General features: G+C 40.7%; 1 protein-coding gene across 7 annotated transcripts in view; it reads left to right on the top strand.

Annotated features, from left to right (window-relative positions):
* tmem269 (transmembrane protein 269) overlaps positions 1-20085 on the top strand; it is a 41766-nt gene extending 21681 nt beyond the window's left edge. For all 7 annotated transcript variants that reach the window (XM_045207050.1, XM_045207051.1, XM_045207052.1 and 4 more), the window contains 4 exons: positions 11469-11566; positions 14503-14646; positions 14860-15060; positions 19582-20085. In XM_045207050.1, coding sequence (XP_045062985.1) covers positions 11469-11566; positions 14503-14646; positions 14860-15060; positions 19582-19691 — 553 coding nt within the window. In that variant the 3' untranslated portion in view covers positions 19692-20085. The remainder of the gene's footprint in view (positions 1-11468; positions 11567-14502; positions 14647-14859; positions 15061-19581) is intronic.
* Positions 20086-24936: the final 4851 nt, after the last annotated feature.

The following is a 24936-nucleotide window of genomic DNA, read 5'->3' as shown; positions in this document are numbered from 1 at the left end:
TTTAGACTTTTTGATTTTCACTCTCAAAATGATTATATATTTCTTTGGTAATTCCTCTTTTAATTGTGCATCTCGCTCTTTAATTGTGCATCTAGCGAGTGAGGAATGTGCACTTTCTTTTGTAACAGTATTTTTATTGGAATTTCACAATTTTCTCTCATATTAAGAGATACAATAACAAATATAAAATAAGAATAACAAAGATGTTTATATACAGTGGGGAGAACAAGTATTTGATACACTGCCGATTTTGCAGGTTTTCCTACTTACAAAGCATGTAGAGGTCTGTAATTATTATCATAGGTACACTTCAACTGTGAGAGACAGAATCTAAAATCCAGAAAATCACATTCTATGATTTTTAAGTAATTCATTTGCAATTTATTGCATGAAATAAGTATTTGATACATCAGAAAAGCAGAACATAATATTTGGTACAGAAACCTTTGTTTGCAATTAGAGAGATCATACGTTTCCTGTACGTTTCCTGTTTGCAGAGATCATACGTTTCCTGTAGGTCTTGGACCAGGTTTGCACACACTGCAACAGGGATTTTGGCCCACTCCTCCATACAGACCTTCTCCAGATCCTTCAGGTTTCAGGGCTGTCGCTGGGCAATACGGACTTTCAGATCCCTCCAAAGATTTTCTATTGGGTTCAGGTCTGGAGACTGGCTAGGCCACTCCAGGACCTTGAGATGCTTCTTACGGAGCCACACCTTAGTTGCCCTGGCTGTGTGTTTCGGGTCGTTGTCATGCTGGAAGACCCAGCCACAACCCATCTTCAATGCTCTTACTGAGGGAAGGAGGTTGTTGGCCAAGATCTCGCGATACATGGCCCCATCCATCCTCCCCTCAATACGGTGCAGTCGTCCTGTCCCGTTTGCAGAAAAGCATCCCCAAAGAATGATGTTTCCACGTCCATGCTTCACGGTTGGGATGGTGTTCTTGGGGTTGTACTCATCCTTCTTCTTCCTCCAAACACAGCGAGTGGAGTTTAGACCAAAAAGCTCTATTTTTGTTTCATCAGACCACATGACCTTCTCCCATTCCTCCTCTGAATCATCCAGATGGTCATTGGCAAACTTCAGACGGGCCTGGACATGCGCTGGCTTGAGCAGGGGGACCTTGCGTGCCGTGCAGGATTTTAATCCGTGACGGCGTAGTGTGTTACTAATGGTTTTCTTTGAGACTGTGGTCCCAGCTCTCTTCAGGTCATTGACCAGGTCCTGCCGTGTAGTTCTGGGCTGATCCCTCACCTTCCTCATGATAATTGATGCCCCAGGAGATGAGATCTTGCATGGAGCCACAGACCGAGGGTGATTGACCGTCATCTTGAACTTTTTCCATTTTCTTATAATTGCGCCAACAGTTGTTGCCTTCTCACCAAGCTGCTTGCCTATTGTCCTGTAGCCCATCCCAGCCTTGTGCAGGTCTACAATTTTATCCCTGATGTCCTTACACATCTCTCTGGTCTTGGCCATTGTGGAGAGGTTGGAGTGTGTGGACAGGTGTCTTTTATACAGGCAACAAGTTCAAACAGGTGCAGTTAATACAGGTAATGAGTGGAGAACAGGAGGGCTTCTTAAAGAAAAACTAACAGGTCTGTGAGAGCTGGAATTCTTACTGGTTGGTAGGTGATCAAATACTTATGTCATGCAATAAAATGCAAATTAATTACTTAAAAATCATACAATGTGATATTCTGGATTTTTGACCTCTACATGCTTTGTAAGTAGGAAAACCTGCAAAATCGGCAGTGTATCAAATACTTGTTCTCCCCATTGTGTGTGTGTGTGTATATACAGTGGGGAAAAAAAGTATTTAGTCAGCCACCAATTGTGCAAGTTCTCCCACTTAAAAAGATGAGAGAGGCCTGTAATTTTCATCAGTGGTACACGTCAACTATGACAGACAAATTGAGAAAAGAAATCCAGAAAATCACATTGTAGGATTTTTTATGAATTTATTTGCAAATTATGGTGGAAAATAAGTATTTGGTCACCTACAAACAAGCAAGATTTCTGGCTCTCACAGACCTGTCACTTCTTCTTTAAGAGGCTCCTCTGTCCTCCACTCGTTACCTGTATTAATGGCACCTGTTTGAACTTGTTATCAGTATAAAAGACACCTGTCCACAACCTCAAACAGTCACACTCCAAACTCCACTATGGCCAAGACCAAAGAGCTGTCAAAGGACACCAGAAACCAAATTGTAGACCTGCACCAGGCTGGGAAGACTGAATCTGCAATAGGTAAGCAGCTTGGTTTGAAGAAATCAACTGTGGGAGCAATTATTAGGAAATGGAAGACATACAAGACCACTGATAATCTCCCTCGATCTGGGGGCTCCACGCAAGATCTCACCCCGTGGGGTCAAAATGATCACAAGAACGGTGAGCAAAAATCCCAGAACCACACGGGGGACCTAGTGAATGACCTGCAGAGAGCTGGGACCAAAGTAACAAAGCCTACCATCAGTAACACACTACGCCGCCAGGGACTCAAATCCTGCAGTCCCAGACGTGTCCCCCTGCTTAAGCCAGTACATGTCCAGGCCCATCTGAAGTTTGCTAGAGTGCATTTGGATGATCCAGAAGAGGATTGGGAGAATGTCATATGGTCAGATGAAACCAAAATAGAACTTTTTGGTAAAAACTCAACTCGTCGTGTTTGGAGGACAAAGAATGCTGAGTTGCATCCAAAGAACACCATACCTACTGTGAAGCATGGGGGTGGAAACATCATGCTTTGGGGCTGTTTTTCTGCAAAGGGACCAGGACGACTGATCCGTGTAAAGGAAAGAATGAATGGGGCCATGTATCGTGAGATTTTGAGTGAAAACCTCCTTCCATCAGCAAGGGCATTGAAGATGAAATGTGGCTGGGTCTTTCAGCATGACAATGATCCCAAACACACCGCCGGGCTAACGAAGGAGTGGCTTCGTAAGAAGCATTTCAAGGTCCTGGAGTGGCCTAGCCAGTCTCCAGATCTCAACCCCATAGAAAATCTTTGGAGGGAGTTGAAAGTCCGTGTTGCCCAGCGACAGCCCCAAAACATCACTGCTCTAGAGGAGATCTGCATGGAGGAATGGGCCAAAATACCAGCAACAGTGTGTGAAAACATTGTGAAGACTTACAGAAAACGTTTGACCTGTGTCATTGCCAACAAAGGGTATATAACAAAGTATTGAGAAACTTTTGTTATTGACCAAATACTTGTTTTCCACCATAATTTGCAAATAAATTCATTAAAAAATCCTACAATGTGATTTTCTGGATTTTTTTCCCTCATTTTGTCTGTCATAGTTGACGTGTACCTATGATGAAAATTACAGGCCTCTCTCATCTTTTTAAGTGGGAGAACTTGCACAATTGGTGGCTGACTAAATACTTTTTTTCCCCACTGTATATATATATATATATATATATATATATATATATATATATACATACATACACACACATACAATTAAACGAACATACAGACAGAAATTAAACACAAAAGCTCAGTTTAAATAAAGGAATTAGGTCCAACACATGGAACGTACAGTGTAATCCTGAGACAAGTAAACAATCACCATTCTAAGAAAAATCCTTGCAGCATAATAGCTGATAAATCAGGTTCTAGGTCATTTAAATAAGGTTCCCTTACTTTGTAGAACTGATCAGTTTTAGAATGTAATGTCAGATATTCCAATGGCACCCATTCAAATAGTATCTTATGCCAATCTTTAATAGACGGGACCTTGTCACTAATCCACTGTAAGATGATGTTTTTCCTCGTTGCGAAGGTAAGGATGTTGTGAAGCCTCCTCTTACCCACAGAAGTAACATGCCTACTAGGGAGACCTAACAGCAAAGAAACTTGATCCAATTCTAGGTCGCCCCTAGGATTTTTTCAATTTCTTGAAGAACATTAGACCAGTATCTTTGTAATTTGGAACAAGACCATAAACAATGTGTTAGGGTGCCTGTATCAATTTTACATTTAAGACACTGAGGAGAGGAGGAGGAGGACGGACAAAAAGCATGTCTGCGATTTGGGGATATATGCAATCTGTGTATTATTCTTAATTGGATTGCTCTAGGACGAGTACAGATAGATATTGTTTTTGCATATCTCCAAATGTCCTCCCACATCACCTCATCAATAGTAACAGACAACTATTTATCCCACAGTCGCTTCACCCTCTGTGTGTCAACAATAGAAAATGACCTTAAAGCATCATAAAACAAACTTAGACATTTTCCTTTGTGAAAGAAAAAGCATTCTTTCAATGACAGACACATCAGGGTTGCCAATCAAGGTGGTGCTCTTCAAAATATAGTGTCTTACTTGTAGAAAGTGGAAAAAGTCCTGCTTTGGGAGTCAATATTTCTCAACCATCTGCTCAAATGACAATAAAATCTTATCAGCAAATAAATCATTTAGTCTGCATATGCCCTTATTAAGCCAAATGAAAAAAAGCTGGGTTGTTAAGAATTGGGGTAAGAGCAGGGGTTAGTTTGGACCTTCCCAAAAAATGTTGAACTGACCTCCATCCTTTGAGTGTGTTAAGTGTAATGGAATTATTGCAGTGATCTTTTACAGACTTGAAACTTCTGAAAAATAAAAGATCCTGCAAGGGGTATTTTGAAAAAGAAGTCTCAATGTCTAACCAAATAGAGGAGTCATCATTTGTGATCCAGTCAGAAATATAAAATAAGTGGGCACACCACTAATAAAACCTAATATTGGGCAGATCCAAGACGCCCATAGAACCTGGCAGCTGCAATATTGCCATCTTAAGCCTTAGCTAGCATTTACTCCGTATGAACGAACTAAACCAGCCATTTAAATATTTTATTACCTTATTGGAAAGTAAGACTGGGATCATTTGGATTGGGTAAAGTAGTATAGGTCAAATGTAAATGTTCAAGAGGGATATTCTACCTAACCATGATATCGGAAGAGTTCCAGCTCTCCAGATCCTGTCTTATTGTATTAAACAAGGGAACAAAATTGGCTTTGTACATTTGCTGGAATTTAGGAGTTAGGAATATACCCAGATACATAAACCCCGAGGGAGATCATTTAAAAGGAAAGGGGGGAGAGGTAGTAGGTACAGAGCTAAGACTACCAAGTGGCATACCCGCTGATTTAGTTCAATTTATCTTGTAGCCTGAGAATTCACTGAATAATTCAATAATATTAACAAGAGATGTAATTGAAATCTCGGGGCTAGAGATGAATATCAGAACATCATCAGCATACAAGCATATTTTATGATGAACATCACCAATGAGTAGACCCTGTATAGCAGGCGTTACTCTGATGGCCTCGGCCAGTGGTTCCATAGTGAGTGCAAATAGGAGAGGGGACAAAGGACAGCCCTGCCTGGTACCTCTGTGTGTGGAGAAGCTATTTGACCTTAGCCCATTAGTAAGGACAGCAGCCTGAGGGTCATCATATAAAACCTTAACCCATTTTATAAAGTTGTCCCCTAGACCAAATTTAGTCAGAGCAAAGAATAGGTAGGACCCCTCCAGGTCAAATGTATTCTCAGCATCTAGGGAGAGCACAAGACCATCCATAGCACTTTGTTGATAGGTTTGAATAACATTAAGAAGCCACCTGACATTGTTACATGACTTACGGCCCTTAATGAAGCCAGTTTGGTCCCCTTTCACAATTAGTGGCAATAAGTCCTCTAGTCGTGTGGCTAGGATTTTAGAAAGCAATTTTCTATCCACATTCAGACGGGCAATGGGTCTGTACGAAGAACAAGACTCTGGGCATTTTCCCTTTTTGAGAATAAGTGATATGTTGGCTTCCCTCAGCGTTTGAGGGAGGTGGTCATTTGAAAATGAGTAGTTAAACATATCAAGCAATGGCTCAAGGATAAGGCCATGGAACTCCTTATAGAACTCACTACAAAACCCGTCTGGTCCTGGGGCCCTACTATTTTGAAGACTCTTAATTGCAAGCATCTCTTCTAGGGGCATTAAGGAGAGACCTCTGTTCTTCGGAAATAGTAGGGAGCGCAATCAAAGTCCTCCATTAGTTTGGGTGCATCATTTGTCAGTTCTGAGGCATAAAGATTTGCATAACATTCCTTAATTTATCTATTTATTTTCAAATAAATGGTTGCTATCAGAATCAGTAATAGTAGCAATTGACTGGGAGTCAGCTCTCTTTTTAGCTAGGTACGCCAAATATTTTCCTGGTTTATCGCGATGTTCATAAAGCTTTTGCCTGACAAATCTCATTTTCTTTTCAGCGTCCTGTGTTAGGAGAGAGTCCAACATTGATCTAAGGACTGATATTTCCTTTAATAGGGCAGGAGTGGGAATTTTAATGTAGTCCTTCTCTTTAGTTCCTAATTCACCCTCTAACGTTTATTGCTTTTCGCATTTTTTCCGCCTCTTAGGGGCTGAGTATGACGTAATCAGACCCCTGGTGTACGCTTTACAGGTTTCCCAAATGAGTGAGGGGTTATATGTTGATTGAGAGTTAATAGAGAAAAATGCTTTAAACTCTGTAATAAAATATGACATAAATGTATGGTCTTTAAGAATGGTTGTATTCAATCTCCAATGTCTTGATGGATTGAGTGCCACTTTGAGTTTTATGTCCAGGATCACCTCAGCATGATCAGATATGACTATGCTTCCTATATTAGCAGATACGACAGACTGCAAAGACGTCCTGGGCATAAAAAAGTAATCTATTCTAGTCTGACATCCATGAGGTGCAGAGAAAAAGGTGAACTCTCTGTTGGAGGGATGAAAGGTTCTCCAAACATCAGCATACCCCAGATCATCACAAATAGCTTTAAGCGACCTAGCTTGAGGAGAGGGTGAAGCTATGCCGCTGGGAAACTTGTAAATAAGGGGGTTCAACAAACAATTAAAATCTCCTCCAACCACTGCAGTGTCTGAGTTTAATTCTGAGAAGTCTAGAAATACCTTAGTGAGTAAATCAGGGGGGTGGGCAGGGGGACAGTAAATATTCATTATGGAAATGTTCTGCCCTTGTAAAGTACCTTTTAATTTTAACAAAACGACCAAATTTATCTTTCACACAATTCAACACCTTAAGTGGTATGTTCTTTTTCACAATAATTGCCACACCTCTACTTCTGGATGTAAATGATGAGAAAAACACTTGACCAAACCCCCCTTGTTGCAATTTCAGATGCTCCTTATCATCCAAATGAGTTTCTTGCAACAGAGCAATATCAATATTTTATTTTTTCAAAAAATATAGTACCTTTTAATGGGGTTATGGCTCCCTCTAACGTTCCATGTACATAAACGCAGTCTGTTACCTGCCATTGCATTTTGACCAACCAATATGCAGACTGAATCCTACTGTAAAGATAGGGTGGTACCTTATTTACATAAGGGTTGTGGGTTCGTTTCCCACGGGGGGCCAGTATAAAAATATATGCACTCACTAACTGTAAGTCGCTCTGGATAAGAGCGTCTGCTAAAATGTCATGTTGAACTCTCCCCATTCTCACCGAGCGTAAACAAACTATATGAACCCTGAACCCGAACTATACTACAGCCGAAAAATAAATATGTAAAGATCCAAAGGGGGGTTTTCCCGCTAGCTAACATGCAGGGGATTTCAACTCTCCAATGTAGACTCTTAAGTCTGCATAACCACTCTATAGCCTCATCCTTTATATATTGGCTTGCAAAAGTATTCACCCCCCTTGGCATTTTTCCTATTTTGTTGCCTTACAACCTGGAATTAAAATAGATTTTTTGGGGGGTTTGTATCATTTGATTTACACAACATGCCTACGACTTTGAAGATGCAAAATATTTTTTATTATGAAACAAACAAGAACTTGAGCGTGCATAACTATTCACCCCCCCGCTCCTTCAAGTTGGATGGGATCCGCTGGTGTACAGCAATCTTTAAGTCATACCACAGATTCTCAATTGGATTGAGGTCTGGGCTTTGACTAGGCCATTCCAAGACATTACAATGTTTCCCCTTTAGCAGTATGCTTAGGGTCATTGTCCTGCTGGAAGGTGAACCTCTGTCCCAGTCTCAAATCTCTGGAAGACTGAAACAGGTTTCCCTCAAGAATTTCCCTGTATTTAGCGCCATTCCATCATTTCTTCAATTCTGACCAGTTTCCCAGTACCTGCTGATAAAAAAACATTTGTTTTGGGATGGTGTTCTTAGGGTGATGAGAGGTGTTGGGTTTGCACCAGACATAGCGTTTTCATTGATGGCCAAAAAGCTCAATTTTAGTCTCATCTGACCAGAGTACCTTCTTCCATATGTTTGAGGAGTCTCCCACATGCCTTTTGGTGAACACCAAACGTGTTTGCTTATTATTTTCTTTAAGCAATGGCTTTTTTCTGGCCACTCTTCCGTAAAGCCCAGCTCTGTGGAGTGTACGGCTTAAAGTGGTCCTATGGACAGATACTCCAATCTCCGCTGTGGAGCTTTGCAGCTCCTTCAGGGTTATCTTTGGTCTCTTTGTTGCCTCTGATTAATGCCCTCATTGCCTGGTCCGTGAGTTTTGGTGGGTGGCCCTCTCTTGGCAGGTTTGTTGTGGTGCCATATTCTTTCCATTTTTTAAATAATGGATTTGATGGTGCTCCGTGGGATGTTCAAAGTTTCTGATATTTTTTTATAACCCAACCCTGAGCTGTACTTCTCCACAACTTTGTCCCTGACCTGTTTGTAGAGCTCCTTGGTCTTCATGGTACCGCTTGCTTGGTGGTTCCCCTTGTTACTGGGGCCTTTCAGAACAGGTGTGTGTGTGTATATATACTGAGATCATGTGACAGATCATGTGACACTTAGATTGCACACAGGTCGACTTTATTTAACTAATTATGTGACTTCTGAAGGTAATTGGATGCACCAGATCTTATTTAGGGGCTTCATAGCAAAGGGGGTGAATACATATGCACGCACCACTTTTCCGTTATTTATTTTTTAGAATTCTTTGAAACAAGTTATTTGTTTAATTTCACTTCACCAATTTTGACTATTTTGTGTATGTCCATTACATGAAATCCAAATAAAAATATATTTAAATTACAGGTTGTAATGCAACAAAATAGGGAAAATGCCAAGGGGGATGAATACTTTTGCAAGGCACTGTATATATATAAATCAATAAAAGAAGATTGAGGCTCTTCCAAGTAAAACCAAACATGGGCACCAATATAGATTCACACAGATCTCAGTCTGAGCTATGGTGGCAGTTACTTTAGCAAGGAAAATTATTTGTAAAAAAATATTACTGAACATCACTGCTTCATGATCAGATTTGAATAAAAAAGTTATCCAATGCTGCAAAAGCGCAGCGTAAAGTTATTTACCCTAGAGAGTCAATAAACGCAGCAGCCTCTTCAGGTGTGTAGAGCTTCTTAGGTGAACCGTTGACCATAATCTTCAATATGGCCGGGTACAGCATGCGTAATCCATCTTCATTCTCTTGAGTCGAACATTCACCACCTCAAACGCCTTGCGTCTTCGTACAACCGCCATGGAGTAATCATTGAAGAATGAGATCCTTGGACCTTGACGTTGAATACCGCCAGATCCGATGCGTCTGGCCACATCCATGACGCGCTGCTTGTCGGTGAAGTTGTGGAACTTTATAACCACTGACGTGGGAGCTGGTTGGGACCGGGTATCAGTGCTTGAGAGCGATGGGCTCTATCCAGCTTCACACGTCCAGCCTTAGTATCTATTTGTAGGTAGCCAGGAATCTATTCTTCAAAGAATTTAACTGAACGTGTCCCTTCAGTATTTTCCGGGAGTTCCACCACACGGATATTGCATCTGCGTCCTCGATTATCCAAGTCATCAATGTGGTCTGCCATTTCGTGCACCAGTCTCTCAAGTGCCTTTATCTTAGTGTCCATTGATTTAGTTGAAGTTTCCACAGTAGCAATTCTTCCTTCTGCTTCATCAACACGCTTGACAACCTTCTGTAGTTAAGCTGAATGGCCTGCTATTGCTTCCAAGACCGTTCCTATCTTGACATCAATCACTTTAGTAATGTTATCAGTCATCCTTTGAATCACCTGGTCCATTGTATCTTAATCCGCAATGGCATTAGCTTCGCTAACATTAGTAAGTGCCTCCTACACATCTACAGGGGTGGTGGTTTTGGTTGAGTTCTTAGCAGTTCTATTGGGCATGTTGTCGGACACTTTGGAGAAATAGCCGTCAAGACACATTCTATCACTTTTTCAAGCTAGAAAATGAATATAAAGAGAGAAATTAACGAATGCCACGGGAGCTTGCTGAAACACGGTGTTCTCTCTACAGCGCCATTTTGTCCCCCCCCCCGTAATGTGCACTTTTAATGTGCCGGTCTAGCGGCGTTCTGTACTGCTGCTGCTCATTTCATGGAAAAGTTTGCAAATAATAGGTACAAATGATATATTGTACTTACTCATGATATACTTCTGCCAAGTAAGCCTACTTTGCAGTTAACATTTAATTGAGAAGGTTTTGGGGAAAGTATTTCTGTCAACCCACGAGACGGTTATCACTTCAACTGGCTACACACGGAGTGATAGACAAACGTGCACACCACACAGACAGACCGGGGCTATATTGCTGGAAATTAATTGGCAGTTATTGTGTTAGGTTTGGCTTTTTAAGCCAATAGTGGCTAACCAGGGGTGGGATAATGTAAATATTGCGTTGATTAGATAGTAGCTGTGAGATTTGTTTATCACAGTTTGCGGTGGAACACGTGCAAATTACATGTATTTTAAGAATTGTTTTGTGAGCTACTCATAGGTGGGCTGGGCTGTGAACAACTACTGGTAGCTCGAGATCAACCTGTTGGAGACCCCTGGTCATAAACTTGGACCTGTCTAGGTCTTACTGCCATTATTATACGATCAACCTGTTGGAGACCCCTGGTCATAAACCTGGACCTGTCTTGGTCTTACTGCCATTATTATACGATCAACCTGTTGGAGACCCCTGCCTTAGACACTGTCGTGCGTGAAAAACCCAGGAGGCCAGCCGTTTCTGAGATACTGGAATCTGCGTGCCTGGCACTGACGATCATACCACGCTCAGTCGCATAGGTTACTCGTTTTGCCCATTCTAATGTTCAATCAAACAGTAACTGAATGCCTCAATATCTGCCTGCTTTATGTAGCAAGCCACAGCCACTTGACTCACTGTCTTTAGGAGCGAACCATTTTCGTGAACTGGCCAGTGAGTGTATATGAAATGTATATGGCATGACAAGCCCTAAGTAAGTAGCTAAGTAAGTAGAAGATACAGTATATCTTTTGCCAACAAAGCAGCCCTCGTGGTGTGCGACATTGTCCTAAGTAAGTCCTGTGGTAACAAACAAGTAATGCATAGGTTATAACTGTGTAATTACAGTTTTATCATGTAATGTCTTAGTAAGTACCTAGTGATTTCTATATTGTAAAATAAGATGCTACCCAACATTTGACCCTCATTTTTCAGCCACCAACATGCTGCCTGCTGGCTGGTCCTGATTGGCTACCTGCTGGATTTGGCAGACGGGGCAGTTGCCAGGCGACTGGATGCATGCTCTGCACTAGGTGAGTTGAGTGGTGTCCATTACCTCTGGCAAGGGCTAAACTTCGACTGAGACACTGATGATGCACTAGCCTGAAACATGTTAGTTGTGAAAATGACTATGAGAGGGCAAGACCACACAAACATCTGGAACCAGGCTAGTGATGCACACAGCCCAGCCCTCTACTACAGGCACTGGTCATTATAGCTGATGGATCAAATGGCCTAAAAGGCAACAGTTACTCCTTAAAAGACAGAAAAAGGAGGCATGTATAATGCAGAGAAGATAATTTACTGACCTAATTACATATTTTACAGAGGTAGAAGCAGATCAGCATACACTCTTAGGAAAAAAAGTTGCTATCTAGAACTTAAAAGGGTTCTTTGGCTGTCCCTATAGGAGAACCCTTTGAAGATCTATTTTTCCCCCCAGGTAGAACCCTTTTGGTTCCAGGTAGAACCCTTTCCACAGAGGGTTCTACATGGAACCAAAAAGGGTTATCCTATGGGGACAGCCGAAGAAACCTTTTGGAAGTGTAGATACAGTGCCTTCAGAAAGTATTCACTTTTTCCACATTTTGTTGTGATACAGCCTGAATTTAAAATGGATTAAATTGATATTTTGTATCACTGGTTTACACACAATACCCCATAATGTCAAAGTGGAATTATGTTTTTAGACATTTTTACAAATTCATATAAAATGTCAAGTATTCAACCACTTTGTTATGGCAAGCCTAAATAATTTCAGAAGTAAACATTTTCTTAAGTTGCATGTACCTACTGCGTGCATTAATAGTGTTTAACATGATTTTTGAATGACTACCCCATCTCTGTACCCCACACATAAAATTATCTGTAAGGTCCTTCAGTCGAGCTGTGAATTTCAAACACAGATTCAACCACAAATACCAGGGAGGTTTTCCAATGCCTCACAAAGAAGGGCACCTATTGGTAGGGTAAAAAAAAGCAGACATTGAATATCCCTTTGAGGATGGTGAAGTTATTAATGACACTTTGTATGGTGTAACAATACACCCAGTCACTACAAAGATACAGGCGTCCTTCCTGACTCAGTTACCGAAGAGGAAGGAAACCGGTCAGGGATTTCACTAATGGTGACTTTAAAACAGTTAGAGTTTAATGGCTGTGATAGGAGAAAACTGAGGATGGATCAACAACATTGTAGTTACTCCACAATACTAACCTAAATGAAAGTGAAAAGAAGGAAGCCTATACAGAATACAAATATTCTAAAACCTGCATGCTGCACAAGCAAAATCCTAAAGGAAAACCTGCTTCAGTCTGCTTTCCACCAGACACTGGGAGATGAATTCACCTTTCAGCAGGACAATAACCTAAAACACAATGCCAAATATATGCTGGAGTTGCTTACCTAGAGGACATTGAATGTTCCTGAGTGGCCTAGTTACAGTTTTGACTTAAATCGGCTTCAAAATCTATGGGAAGACTTGAAAATGGCTGTCTACCAATGATCAACAACCCCCTAAAAAAAAATATATATATATATATATATATATAATATATATCAGGTGTGCAAAGCTCTTAGTGACTTACCCAGAAAGACTCACAGCTGTAATTGCTGCCAAATGGTGATTCTAACATGTATTGACTCAGTGGTTTGAATACTTATGTACATGAGATTTCTGTGTTTTATTTTCAATAAATGTGCAAACATTTCTAAAAACATGTTTTTCATGGTCATTATGGAATATTGGGTGTAAATGGGTGAGATTGTTTTTTTTATTGATTTTGAATTCAGGCTGTAACACAACAAAATGTGGAATAAGTCAAGTGGTATGAATACTTTCTGAATGCACTGTAAGTGACAGCAGGGAACTGGTTTTCCTTCTGAAGACCCCATAAAAACACTCTTAAATGACAGGGAGATTCCAAAAGGCACCTAAAAGACAGCAAACCAAAGAACGTTGAATTGCATTGTGTACTTGCTGTCACTTTGCTATCCTGATCTGCTTCTATCTCTGTCTTGTTGTTCTGATCTGCTTCTATCTTTGTATGTAGTTCAATAAATTATCTTCTCTGCATTGCAATGGCTCCATGTCATTGTTGAATTGCCTCAGCCGTAGGGCTATTTTAAAGACATAGCTAACGTTTCCATTTGTAAAAACTATGTTGATTATAGCAAACTTTTAAGCATACTCAAATTGTACCCGACACAGCACATTCTCAAATGATCACAACATAAAAGTACATACTTTGTACATGACAACCTCCTGTGTGCAGATAGTCACGTCTACACTACCGTGGTCACCACTGCTGCCTGAAATAGCTCCCAGCAGGTGCACCACAATGCGTCGTCACCCGGATATTTCAAGGGCTTTGGCTTTGTGTCCCGACAGTATTTTTCTGCATGACTTTGCAGGTGGGTGTTGTTGTACCCCCCTTTTTGTGTCAATTGAACAATTACTTTCCGATTTAAGCAGTCTAATTCGGGGGGATCATGCTCCAATTGTCTGTTTTATCCCAATGCTTTGGGCCCTCAGCATATCTGAAATTGCTAGAATTGTTGACCCCTGTGCTGTGGAATTCCATCTCGTTCATTGGAGCTGGGGTCAGAATCACCTCATGCTCGCCGCTTGGTGAAAACATGCTCCCTACTCAGGGGGGACAAATAGACTGTGGCATTTGGGAATGTTGTTTACAGAGGAAAGTGGCAGGCCTATAAGGCTGACACCAAAATGTCCACTACAGACAAACACACATACGCACACATACACACATGCACGCGCACATACTCTCACACACACCGAGAAGTAGCCCATTGGCATAAACAAGATTAGATAAACTTGTTTTGCCTTATGTAAGAAGGCATTAGCAGTAAACTAGCCACACATCAGTAGCATGTTAATCTGTGATCTGTGTGATTTAAGTCATGAGACAAATGTATAACTAGTCACTTCCTGTCTTTCTGGTTCAGGGGCTAAACTGGATGATTTTGCAGATTTCACAACCTTTGGGATTGCAACTTCATTGCTCCTGAGGACACATGCCTTAATGGACAACATCCTGTGCATGTGCTATGTCCTGTCTGTGATTGTCCGACTCTGCTTCTTCTCCAGCGGTAAGGAACTCCATCAAGCAGAAAAAAAAGCATGGTATCCTTTGAAATGCTAGGATGATAGCATGATCAATTTATAGACAGTCTACGGAAACATCTCTTTGTGTATTTACCATTCAGAAGTTCAGTCTAGAAAAAAATTGAATCTTTGGGTATTTCAGATTCAGAAGTCCTTATGTGGGTCATGTCTCTCTTTCTGTGGTTATTCATCTACAGGCATCCCCTTCATGTACCGTGGCCTGCCATGTATCTACTCTTCTGCCATCCTGGCCTGTCTCTCTCTTCTGACCGGAGGTAACATGGTGATCCTGCGGGTCACTGCGGTGGCCATGATCCTCTTCATGGTCAACCAGGGCTTCTACCCTCACGACAGGGTCCTGGAGTCACAGGCCTGGAAGAAGGTGGTCTACGCTGGAGGTAATACTCCAGACCAGTGTTTCTTAATCCTGGTCCAGTGGACCCAAAGTAGTGCACAATTTAGTTTTTGCCCTAGCACTACACATCTTATTCAACTGATCAAATGTTTGATGATGAGTTTAGTAGTGGAATCAGGTGTGTAGTGCTAGCCTCATACAACCAGCCTGATCTCACAAGCTTACATAAATTATTTGCTACACGGATCATTTATGTAAGCTCGCAAGATCAGGCTGGTTGTATGAGGCTAGTGTAGTGCTAGGTCCTCAGGACCAGCATTAAGAAACTGAACCAGTAGAATAGGTAGTAGAGAGGAACTGAATTAGCTCTTGAAAAATAAAGGCAGAGGCTGCATGACCGAATTTAACCGCCCTGTTCCGCCCCCACCGGATGCCTCTTCCCTAGAGCTAAACAGCTGTATCACATTCTGCGCATCATGTGTTACGTAGCTGCTCCCTTCACGTTTCTCACTTTACTCACTGTCAGTTGTGAATTATATTTCTTCAAGTTTTACTGGTGAAACACCCATGCTGCATCTGCATGCCAACCATTAGATCTCAATCAGTTACATGGGAATATGCATTTAGATATTCTTGAATTATGTACAGTGTTTCGTGAGTTAATTTTTAAGCCAATGGTGCTTAACTGTAGCATACCTGTGTTTTTGTTTCAATCAAAGCACATATTTTGCCTAGTGGCGCATGCTGTGTAATTTTGGCCGCATGAGTGAAAAATGCGACCATTCACACAATCATCCTAAAATCTCACAAGAAATTAGGTGGCTGTCTTACATTAATGTTATGCTATTATAGTCGGTTCTGTTATGTAGAATACTAATGAATCATTATGTTATCTTGCAGACATTGATTCAGCTTTGATATAACTTTATTAAACAAGCACCATTCTCCATTCATTGTTGAAATTCGCCAGAGTAGCCTGTTCTCTCGGGGAGCTGAACGTTCTACATGTGTCGGCAGGTCGTTCTTGAATTGCGGTGTCATTTAGAAAAAAATATGATTTTTTATCAATGTATTTGGGAAAATCTTCCGATTCTAAATCAACTAATATGTCAGCTTCTGTCACGTTGTATACGGATTTGAAGACAGGCACAGGAATACGTAATAGGGTTTTTATTTTCTCCATCCAACACAAGGTACGTCATGAACAACAACAGGTACGAAGCCCAAAACAAACACGTGTGTGTATATATATATTACACAGGGATGTAACCCAAACAAAAGAGCGAGGTGGAAACCTTTTAAACAATACACGGGACGAGACCCGTAATACCAAGAGCACAATACACGAGACAAACGGACATGGGACAATAATCGACAAGGACAATAGGGAACAGAGGGCGCATATACAGTGGGGAAAAAAAGTATTTAGTCAGCCACCAATTGTGCAAGTTCTCCCACTTAAAAAGATGAGAGGCCTGTAATTTTCATCATAGGTACACGTCAACTATGACAGACAAATTGAGAGAAAAAAATCCAGAAAATCACATTGTAGGATTTTTAATGAATTTATTTGCAAATTATGGTGGAAAATAAGTATTTGGTCAATAACAAAAGTTTCTCAATACTTTGTATACCCTTTGTTGGCAATGACACAGGTCAAACGTTTTCTGTAAGTCTTCACAAGGTTTTCACACACTGTTGCTGGTATTTTGGCCCATTCCTCCATGCAGATCTCCTCTAGAGCAGTGATGTTTTGGGGCTGTCGCTGGGCAACACGGACTTTCAACTCCCTCCAAAGATTTTCTATGGGGTTGAGATCTGGAGACTGGCTAGGCCACTCCAGGACCTTGAAATGCTTCTTACGAAGCCACTCCTTCGTTGCCCGGGCGGTGTGTTTGGGATCATTGTCATGCTGAAAGACCAAGCCACGTTTCATCTTCAATGCCCTTGCTGATGGAAGGAGGTTTTCACTCAAAATCTCATGATACATGGCCCCATTCATTCTTTCCTTTACACGGATCAGTCGTCCTGGTCCCTTTGCAGAAAAACAGCCCCAAAGCATGATGTTTCCACCCCCATGCTTCACAGTAGGTATGGTGTTCTTTGGATGCAACTCAGCATTCTTTGTCCTCCAAACACGACGAGTTGAGTTTTTACCAAAAAGTTATATTTTGGTTTCATCTGACCATATGACATTCTCCCAATCCTCTTCTGGATCATCCAAATGCACTCTAGCAAACTTCAGACAGGCCTGGACATGTACTGGCTTAAGCAGGGGGACACGTCTGGCACTGCAGGATTTGAGTCCCTGGCGGCGTAGTGTGTTACTGATGGTAGGCTTTGTTACTTTGGTCCCAGCTCTCTGCAGGTCATTCACTAGGTCCCCCCGTGTGGTTCTGGGATTTTTCTTGTGATCATTTTGACCCCACGGGGTGAGATCTTGCGTGGAGCCCCAGATCGAGGGAGATTATCAGTGGTCTTGTATGTCTTCCATTTCCTAATAATTGCTCCCACAGTTGATTTCTTCAAACCAAGCTGCTTACCTATTGCAGATTCAGTCTTCCTAGCCTGGTGCAGGTCTACAATTTTGTTTCTGGTGTCCTTTGACAGCTCTTTGGTCTTGGCCATAGTGGAGTTTGGAGTGTGACTGTTTGAGGTTGTGGACAGGTGTCTTTTATACTGATAACAAGTTCAAACAGGTGCCATTAATACAGGTAACGAGTGGAGGACAGAGGAGCCTCTTAAAGAAGAAGTTACAGGTCTGTGAGAGCCAGAAATCTTGCTTGTTTGTAGGTGACCAAATACTTATTTTCCACCATAATTTCAAATAAATTCATTAAAAATCCTACAATGTGATTATCTGGATTTTTTTTCTCAATTTGTCTGTCATAGTTGACGTGTACCTATGATGTAAATTACAGGCCCCTCTCATCTTTTTAAGTGGGAGAACTTGCACAATTGGTGGCTGACTAAATACTTTTTTCCCCCACTGTATATACACATACACATACTAATCAGGGGGAATGGGAACCAGGTGTGCGTAATGAGACAAGACAGTCCGTGGTTGGTGGTAATGATCAATGTCAGTGACACCTAGAAAGCTGGTGACGTAGACCTCCGGAACTGGTGAACGGAATGAGCAGCAGTACCGGGGCGATCCATGACAGCTTCATGACTTTAAGTAGTTTTGACCATTATGATAACATTGTGATACCAGTAGGAGTAGAAACACCAATGATACATTTTAGGTAAATTTGGATTTTCTTAAATGGAGGCCACAGATGGTCATTAAACCTTTACAAAAATAGACTTAAGTGATATGATTAATCACAATGTAATTTCCCTTCATTTAAATTGAGTAACACCAAGTGACACTGGATTTATGCACACAAATTATAAATGGAATCCTCAAATTGACATACTAAAAGGGTGTGATTAGCTAGTAATTTTCTTTAATATAGACCCCTCCCTTATAACAGTTTGCCACTGGAGGGAATGCTCAAAGTCTTTGTATGAGTGATTTTCCATGCAGCAACACCAATGACATAAAACCTAGGGACACATTATATTTGTTTAAAAAAAAAGTATTTAAACAGTTATTTGATTTTATAGATATATAAAATATTTACAATAATTGTGTTTATTTTCTAGCATTTAAAATAGATAGAAACTTCTAAATCCCCAAAACATGTCACTACAACTCTTCTGGGTTACTACTGGGATAAGCCAATTTGCTTTCCCTAAGTACTTTAAACAATGCATAAACATCAAGTTTTGCAGTATAAATGGCTCACTTTGTTTTATCAAAAACATGATTGATGTGTGGCAATTTGTCATTTTAAAGTGTTTTTCATGGTTGCAAAGACGAGGGATGCAAATGCCACTGTAATTCAAGAACGACCCAGGCGATAGGCTGGGTCATTCATTGGCGATAGGCTAACCAGAGTTTGACAATGACAACATGCCCGTCAATTCAAGTGATCAGTCTGCCGCACATAGGTTACAATGTGTGTGGGCGGTAAATTCAATTGTTTGTCGTTTATTGTAATTACAACCGACAAAGGTTGTTTATAGTTACAACAATTTGGCGAAGTTTGTACACCAGACAAAGACGTCCAATCATGTGCAGGGTGAGTGAGAACAGGAAAGAGGGGCAAGTGGCAGCGGAAGGAGCAGCATCTACCTAATGCAGAAGGCTCGGTTGTTTACCTATCTGGAAGATGCTTCCAGAGAATTCTGCCAAGCATCCACTCCATTAAAATAAAGCCTGGGAAACACTTTTCTGTGAAAAAATAAAATAGTACATTAGATGTTAAAACAATTCTTCAAAAAATGTAAGTTTGGTCCTGTAAAATCTTTTGGGATGTTGATACCAGGGACTTTAAGCATGTGAGCAGTAATAAGAGTCCTCACTTCAGAATAAGAGTTCATACTTAAATCTCAATTGAGAGTTTATAAAGTTTATTCATGTTTCAGATCCCAAAACCTAGCAATTAGAAAGGTAGGCTATTTGTTTAGGTAGGCTATTCATCACATTTCTATATTTTTCTGTTTTGTTTTGCAGGAGTTGTCATGGTGTTCTGTTCCTCTTTCCCTCCGGCATGTGTGTACTACCTCTTGTGGTCTGTCTCCTACATTTTGTTCCCAACAACTCTATGGAGCTGCAAAGTGTAGTAGGCATTAAAGGCCTTGCTACAAATTCACACTCGCACATGGCTTGTCAACAAGCCGTCCGGTGGGGTTAACTAAAGCGCCCAGACTGCTGCTGCTAGCTATCCACAGCGGATCGAAAAACAGAACGTAAGAGGACGGTGTAATGTTTTTGTAAGATTTAACTGCCTTTTTCATCATGAACACTTGATGGATAATGTACTGTACCTTAGCCATTTCTGTTTTTGATTAAGACAGGGTTTGGGTATCTGTATCTATTATGTTTGTACAATACAACTGCAGAGTTGTACTGTCTAGTGTGTACTGTATCATCCCTTATGCACTAATTGTGCTTGAGATTACTACAACAATAATACAAAAAAGTATTTTCAGTAATTAATAAAGTCATTGAGAAGTTTTTTACTGTAAAGAATAAGAAAATGGCGGCACAGTTTTTGCAGTGAAAAAAAAACATGGTAGAGTCAAACTAATGGCATGCTCTCAATTTGTAAGATACAGTGGGGGGAAAAAGTATTTAGTCAGCCACCAATTGTGCATGTTCTCCCACTTAAAAAGATGAGAGAGGCCTGTAATTTTCATCATAGGTACACGTCAACTATGACAGACAAATTGAGAGAAAAAAAATCCAGAAAATCACATTGTAGGATTTTTTATGAATTTATTTGCAAATTATGGTAGAAAATAAGTATTTGGTCACCTACAAACAAGCAAGATTTCTGGCTCTCACAGACCTGTAACTTCTTCTTTAAGAGGCTCCTCTGTCCTCCACTCGTTACCTGTATTAATGGCACCTGTTTGAACTTGTTATCAGTATAAAAGACACCTGTCCACAACCTCAAACAGTCACACTCCAAACTCCACTATGGCCATGACCAAAGAGCTGTCAAAGGACACCAGAAACACAATTGTAGACCTGCACCAGGCTGGGAAGACTGAATCTGCAATAGGTAAGCAGCTTGGTTTGAAGAAATCAACTGTGGGAGCAATTATTAGGAAATGGAAGACATACAAGACCACTGATAATCTCCCTCGATCTGGGGCTCCACGCATGATCTCACCCCGTGGGGTCAAAATGATCACAAGAACGGTGAGCAAAAATCCCAGAACCACACGGGGGGACCTAGTGAATGACCTGCAGAGAGCTGGGACCAAAGTAACAAAGCCTACCATCAGTAACACACTACGCCGCCAGGGACTCAAATCCTGCAGTGTCAGACGTGTCCCCCTGCTTAAGCCAGTACATGTCCAGGCCCATCTGAAGTTTGCTAGAGTGCATTTGGATGATCCAGAAGAGGATTGGGAGAATGTCATATGGTCAGATGAAACCAAAATATAACTTTTTGGTAAAAACTCAACTCGTCGTGTTTGGAGGACAAAGAATGCTGAGTTGCATCCAAAGAACACCATACCTACTGTGAAGCATGGGGGTGGAAACATCATGCTTTGGGGCTGTTTTTCTGCAAAGGGACCAGGACGACTGATCTGTGTAAAGGAAAGAATGAATGGGGCCATGTATTGTGAGATTTTGAGTGAAAACCTCCTTCCATCAGCAAGGGAATTGAAGATGAAACGTGGCTGGGTCTTTCAGCATGACAATGATCCCAAACACACCGCCCGGGCAACGAAGGAGTGGCTTCGTAAGAAGCATTTCAAGGTCCTGGAGTGGCCTAGCCAGTCTCCAGATCTCAACCCCATAGAAAATCTTTGGAGGGAGTTGAAAGTCCGTGTTGCCCAGCGACAGCCCCAAAACATCACTGCTCTAGAGGAGATCTGCATGGAGGAATGGGCCAAAATACCAGCAACAGTGTGTGAAAACCTTGTGAAGACTTACAGAAAACGTTTGACCTGTGTCATTGCCAACAAAGGGTATATAACAAAGTATTGAGAAACTTTTGTTATTGACCAAATACTTATTTTCCACCATAATTTGCAAATAAAATCATAAAAAATCCTACAATGTGATTTTCTGGATTATTTTTTCTAATTTTGTCTGTCATAGTTGACGTGTACCTATGATGAAAATTACAGGCCTCTCTCATATTTTTAAGTGGGAGAACTTGCACAATTGGTGGCTGACTAAATACTTTTTTCCCCCACTGTATTTGTAATAAAAATCATGTTTTCATTATATTGCAGATACAAACAAAGTTAATTGTATAATGGTTTTTTAAATGATGGTAGACACTACCATCTCTAGATCTTATGTTCTACTGAAAATAACTCTACCAAAGTGATTGTACATAATGAATTGTGTGTGGATATATGGGATTGTTGAGAAATATGTAGTTTTTATTTTCTCTTCAAAACACCAAGTTTGTTGTTTTTGATCATCAACTGCATTCTTTAATCGGAATAGTATTATTTTTCTTAAAAATCTTAACCATTTTGAGAAAAGATTAGTTTCATTTTATTGCAAGCAAAATGTAATAGTGCTTACGGTCCCACCAGATATACAGTGCCCTCTGTAATTATTGGGACAGTGAAGCATTTTTCTTCTTTTGGCTCTATACTTAAAAGGTTTGGATTTGAAATCAAACAATGACATTGAGGTTAAAGTGCAGACTGTCAGCTTTAATTTGACGGTATTTCATCCATATTGGGTGAACCGTTTTGAAATTACAGCAAAAAAGTGCTGTAATGTCTAAACTGTTCACCCACTATGGATTAAATACCCTCAAATTAAAGCTGATGGTCTGCACTTTACCCTCCTAGTTATCGTTTGATTTCAAATCCAAACTTTGAGTATAGAGCCAAAAGGAGAAAAAATGCTTCACTGTCCCAATAATTACAGAGGGCACTGTATATTAAAAAGATCATAGGCTAGCTATGGTGAATACAATAATGGGCATTCATATAAAATAAATGGGTCTCAATGTTGTTATTAAATGCCCACACCAGTACAAATCCACTTTTTCGAGCTGAAAAACGATGGCTAGAGTTTACCCACAAAGTTGCCCAATGATTTAAGTTAATAAGTCATTGTTTTAGTCAAAGTATATTTGGGCTTGAAGTGACATCTGAACTGCCCACTTCGTCCAAATCCTTGTGAATGCGGTGTCTTTTCCTATGATATTTTTTTATTTGCAGACGTTTTGTTTAAGGGCTGGGTTTTATTTGAATGTTACCACCCAGCATGGCATTGTTTATTAATCAGAAACCGCTGCAAAGTTATTCCTCTTCGACCGTGTTGAGCCAAACAGCCCCGTGTCCACTTGGCTGCCTGAGCCATGGAGCAAATTGAAATACTTTGTTTTAACCATTAAAATTCTCATAATCCATTGGATAATTTGTGGATTTAAATATATATAAATGGTATATTGCGTGATATGATAGCGTTTTGCAAACCCGCTACACCCGTCGTCCCAAGATGAACGGTTTTGCGTCACTACACGCTCCACTGCTTTGATTGGTGTAATGTTAGCTACAAACCACATGCTATCTGCCCATCCAGAATCACGACACACGGATTTCTGCCCCATTGAAGCGTGCACATCGTGTTTGTGACGTTGTCAGCTAACCGATCTATAGTTACATGTCATTTGCGGCGTGCATGATCATAAGCAAAGTCATTGTAACTTATTTCACTTCCACTGTGAGAACCATGAGCACGGGCTGACTTTGCTTTGCTGTACCGAAGCCTGCCAGCAGTCTACCTAACAAAGTTTGCACTGTGACCATTACAATGAAGACAAACGCATATCAGCTATCTTTCAATAGTTAGCCATATTACCGGAGCTTCACCTTATTCATTCGAACTATTTCTATGGCGGATTCGCAGCCTTCATTTATGGAGGATGCCACAACTTTGGAGATAACAGATGGCGAATTCAAGTGGTTTCCATCTGTGGCAAAATTTTCCCTAAACCAATGCTTATGACAAATCCAGCTCCAGAGCGAGCCATAGAGCCAGCTGGCTAATCTTTTGAATATGGTGTAGTAAAAAAACTAAACATCACCAACAGATGATATTAGCTAGCTACACTGCCCTATTTATTTATGTTTATCAACTCCACATAGAAATTCCCACACCCAATTCGTGAATATGTATGTATAAGTAGCCTTTGTCATTCTTTGGAGGTCGAACCTAAATGTGCATTTCCTCTTTAGGACAGGAAGCAGGGGTTCCCAAACTTTTTCACTCAGGCCCCCCTTCCAGCATTGGGGAACATCCTGTGCCTCCTCTCTGCGCGCCACATCTATTTCTATGGGCACAAGCACTGTTCATGACATGAACTGTTCACACACCTCTTGTTGGCAGAGAGAACATTTAGCAGGTTTAAAGCTTATTTCCTGCATTTCTACACATTTTGTAATGGGGTGCAAAAGATAATTTTGCAGTTTTAATGCTCATATTCTTGCAATTCTATACATTTTTGCCATGTCTATGTATTCATGTGATATTTGAGTGACTCAAACATTACAACAAAATCTATGGGCAAAGAAACCTGGCTAAAAAAATTGCTCTCTAAGCAAGGTATGCAATGACTGACATGAAAAGGGGGAAACTGATGATGCATTTCGAAATTGCACCTTGTGCATTCTACTAATACTCTTGAAAGTTGTAAGTTGAAAGCCGGACTGCGTTCCTCCCCCCGCCGACCCCTGGGGCGAGCCCCACAGTTTGGGAACCACTGCTTTAAATGCCCAGTGCAGTCAAAAACATGATTTTCCTGTGTTTTTATATATATTTCCACACTGGTTGGAATAATACACTGAAATTGTAAAAATGATAATGGCCTTTTAGTGCGAGAGCTGTTTGAAAAGAGCCTGTTTTGGTGGGATGGAGTTTTGGCCTGCCTGGTGACATTGGCAGTAAATTAGTTAATAGACCAACAAGAAAGAGTTCCAAACCACTAGTTTTCCTCAGACCACTCCCAGACAGTCCCTTTTAATTTGACTTACACATGACATTGTGGTCAGATTCTAGCTCCTGTGAACGTAGCTTTATATTTGGTATTTGTGCACCTCTGCTTCTGTTTTAGGAGGCTTTGCACTTTCAGTAGTGCATAAAAAAATAAAATAATGCATTACCATCCCATTGCTTTTAAGCTGAGGTACAGTGAATATTTTGTAATTTTTTTAGTTCAGTTGATAACGTGTACACTTTCACACTATAGTGCCAGCCCGAATTGTTCTGTGCTGACTTAGATGTATTCCTTTCCTGCTGTCATTTCCAGTACGATTTCAGCAACTATGGTGGATGTGTAACCAGTCCTGCACAGCTCATCTTGGCTTGGTTCGGCTCAGC

Source organism: Coregonus clupeaformis, chromosome 24 (genome assembly GCF_020615455.1).
Source record: "Coregonus clupeaformis isolate EN_2021a chromosome 24, ASM2061545v1, whole genome shotgun sequence".
NCBI lineage: Eukaryota > Metazoa > Chordata > Actinopteri > Salmoniformes > Salmonidae > Coregonus > Coregonus clupeaformis.
Note: the sequence above shows the minus strand (reverse complement) of the source record. Positions and strands in the feature narration are given on the sequence as shown.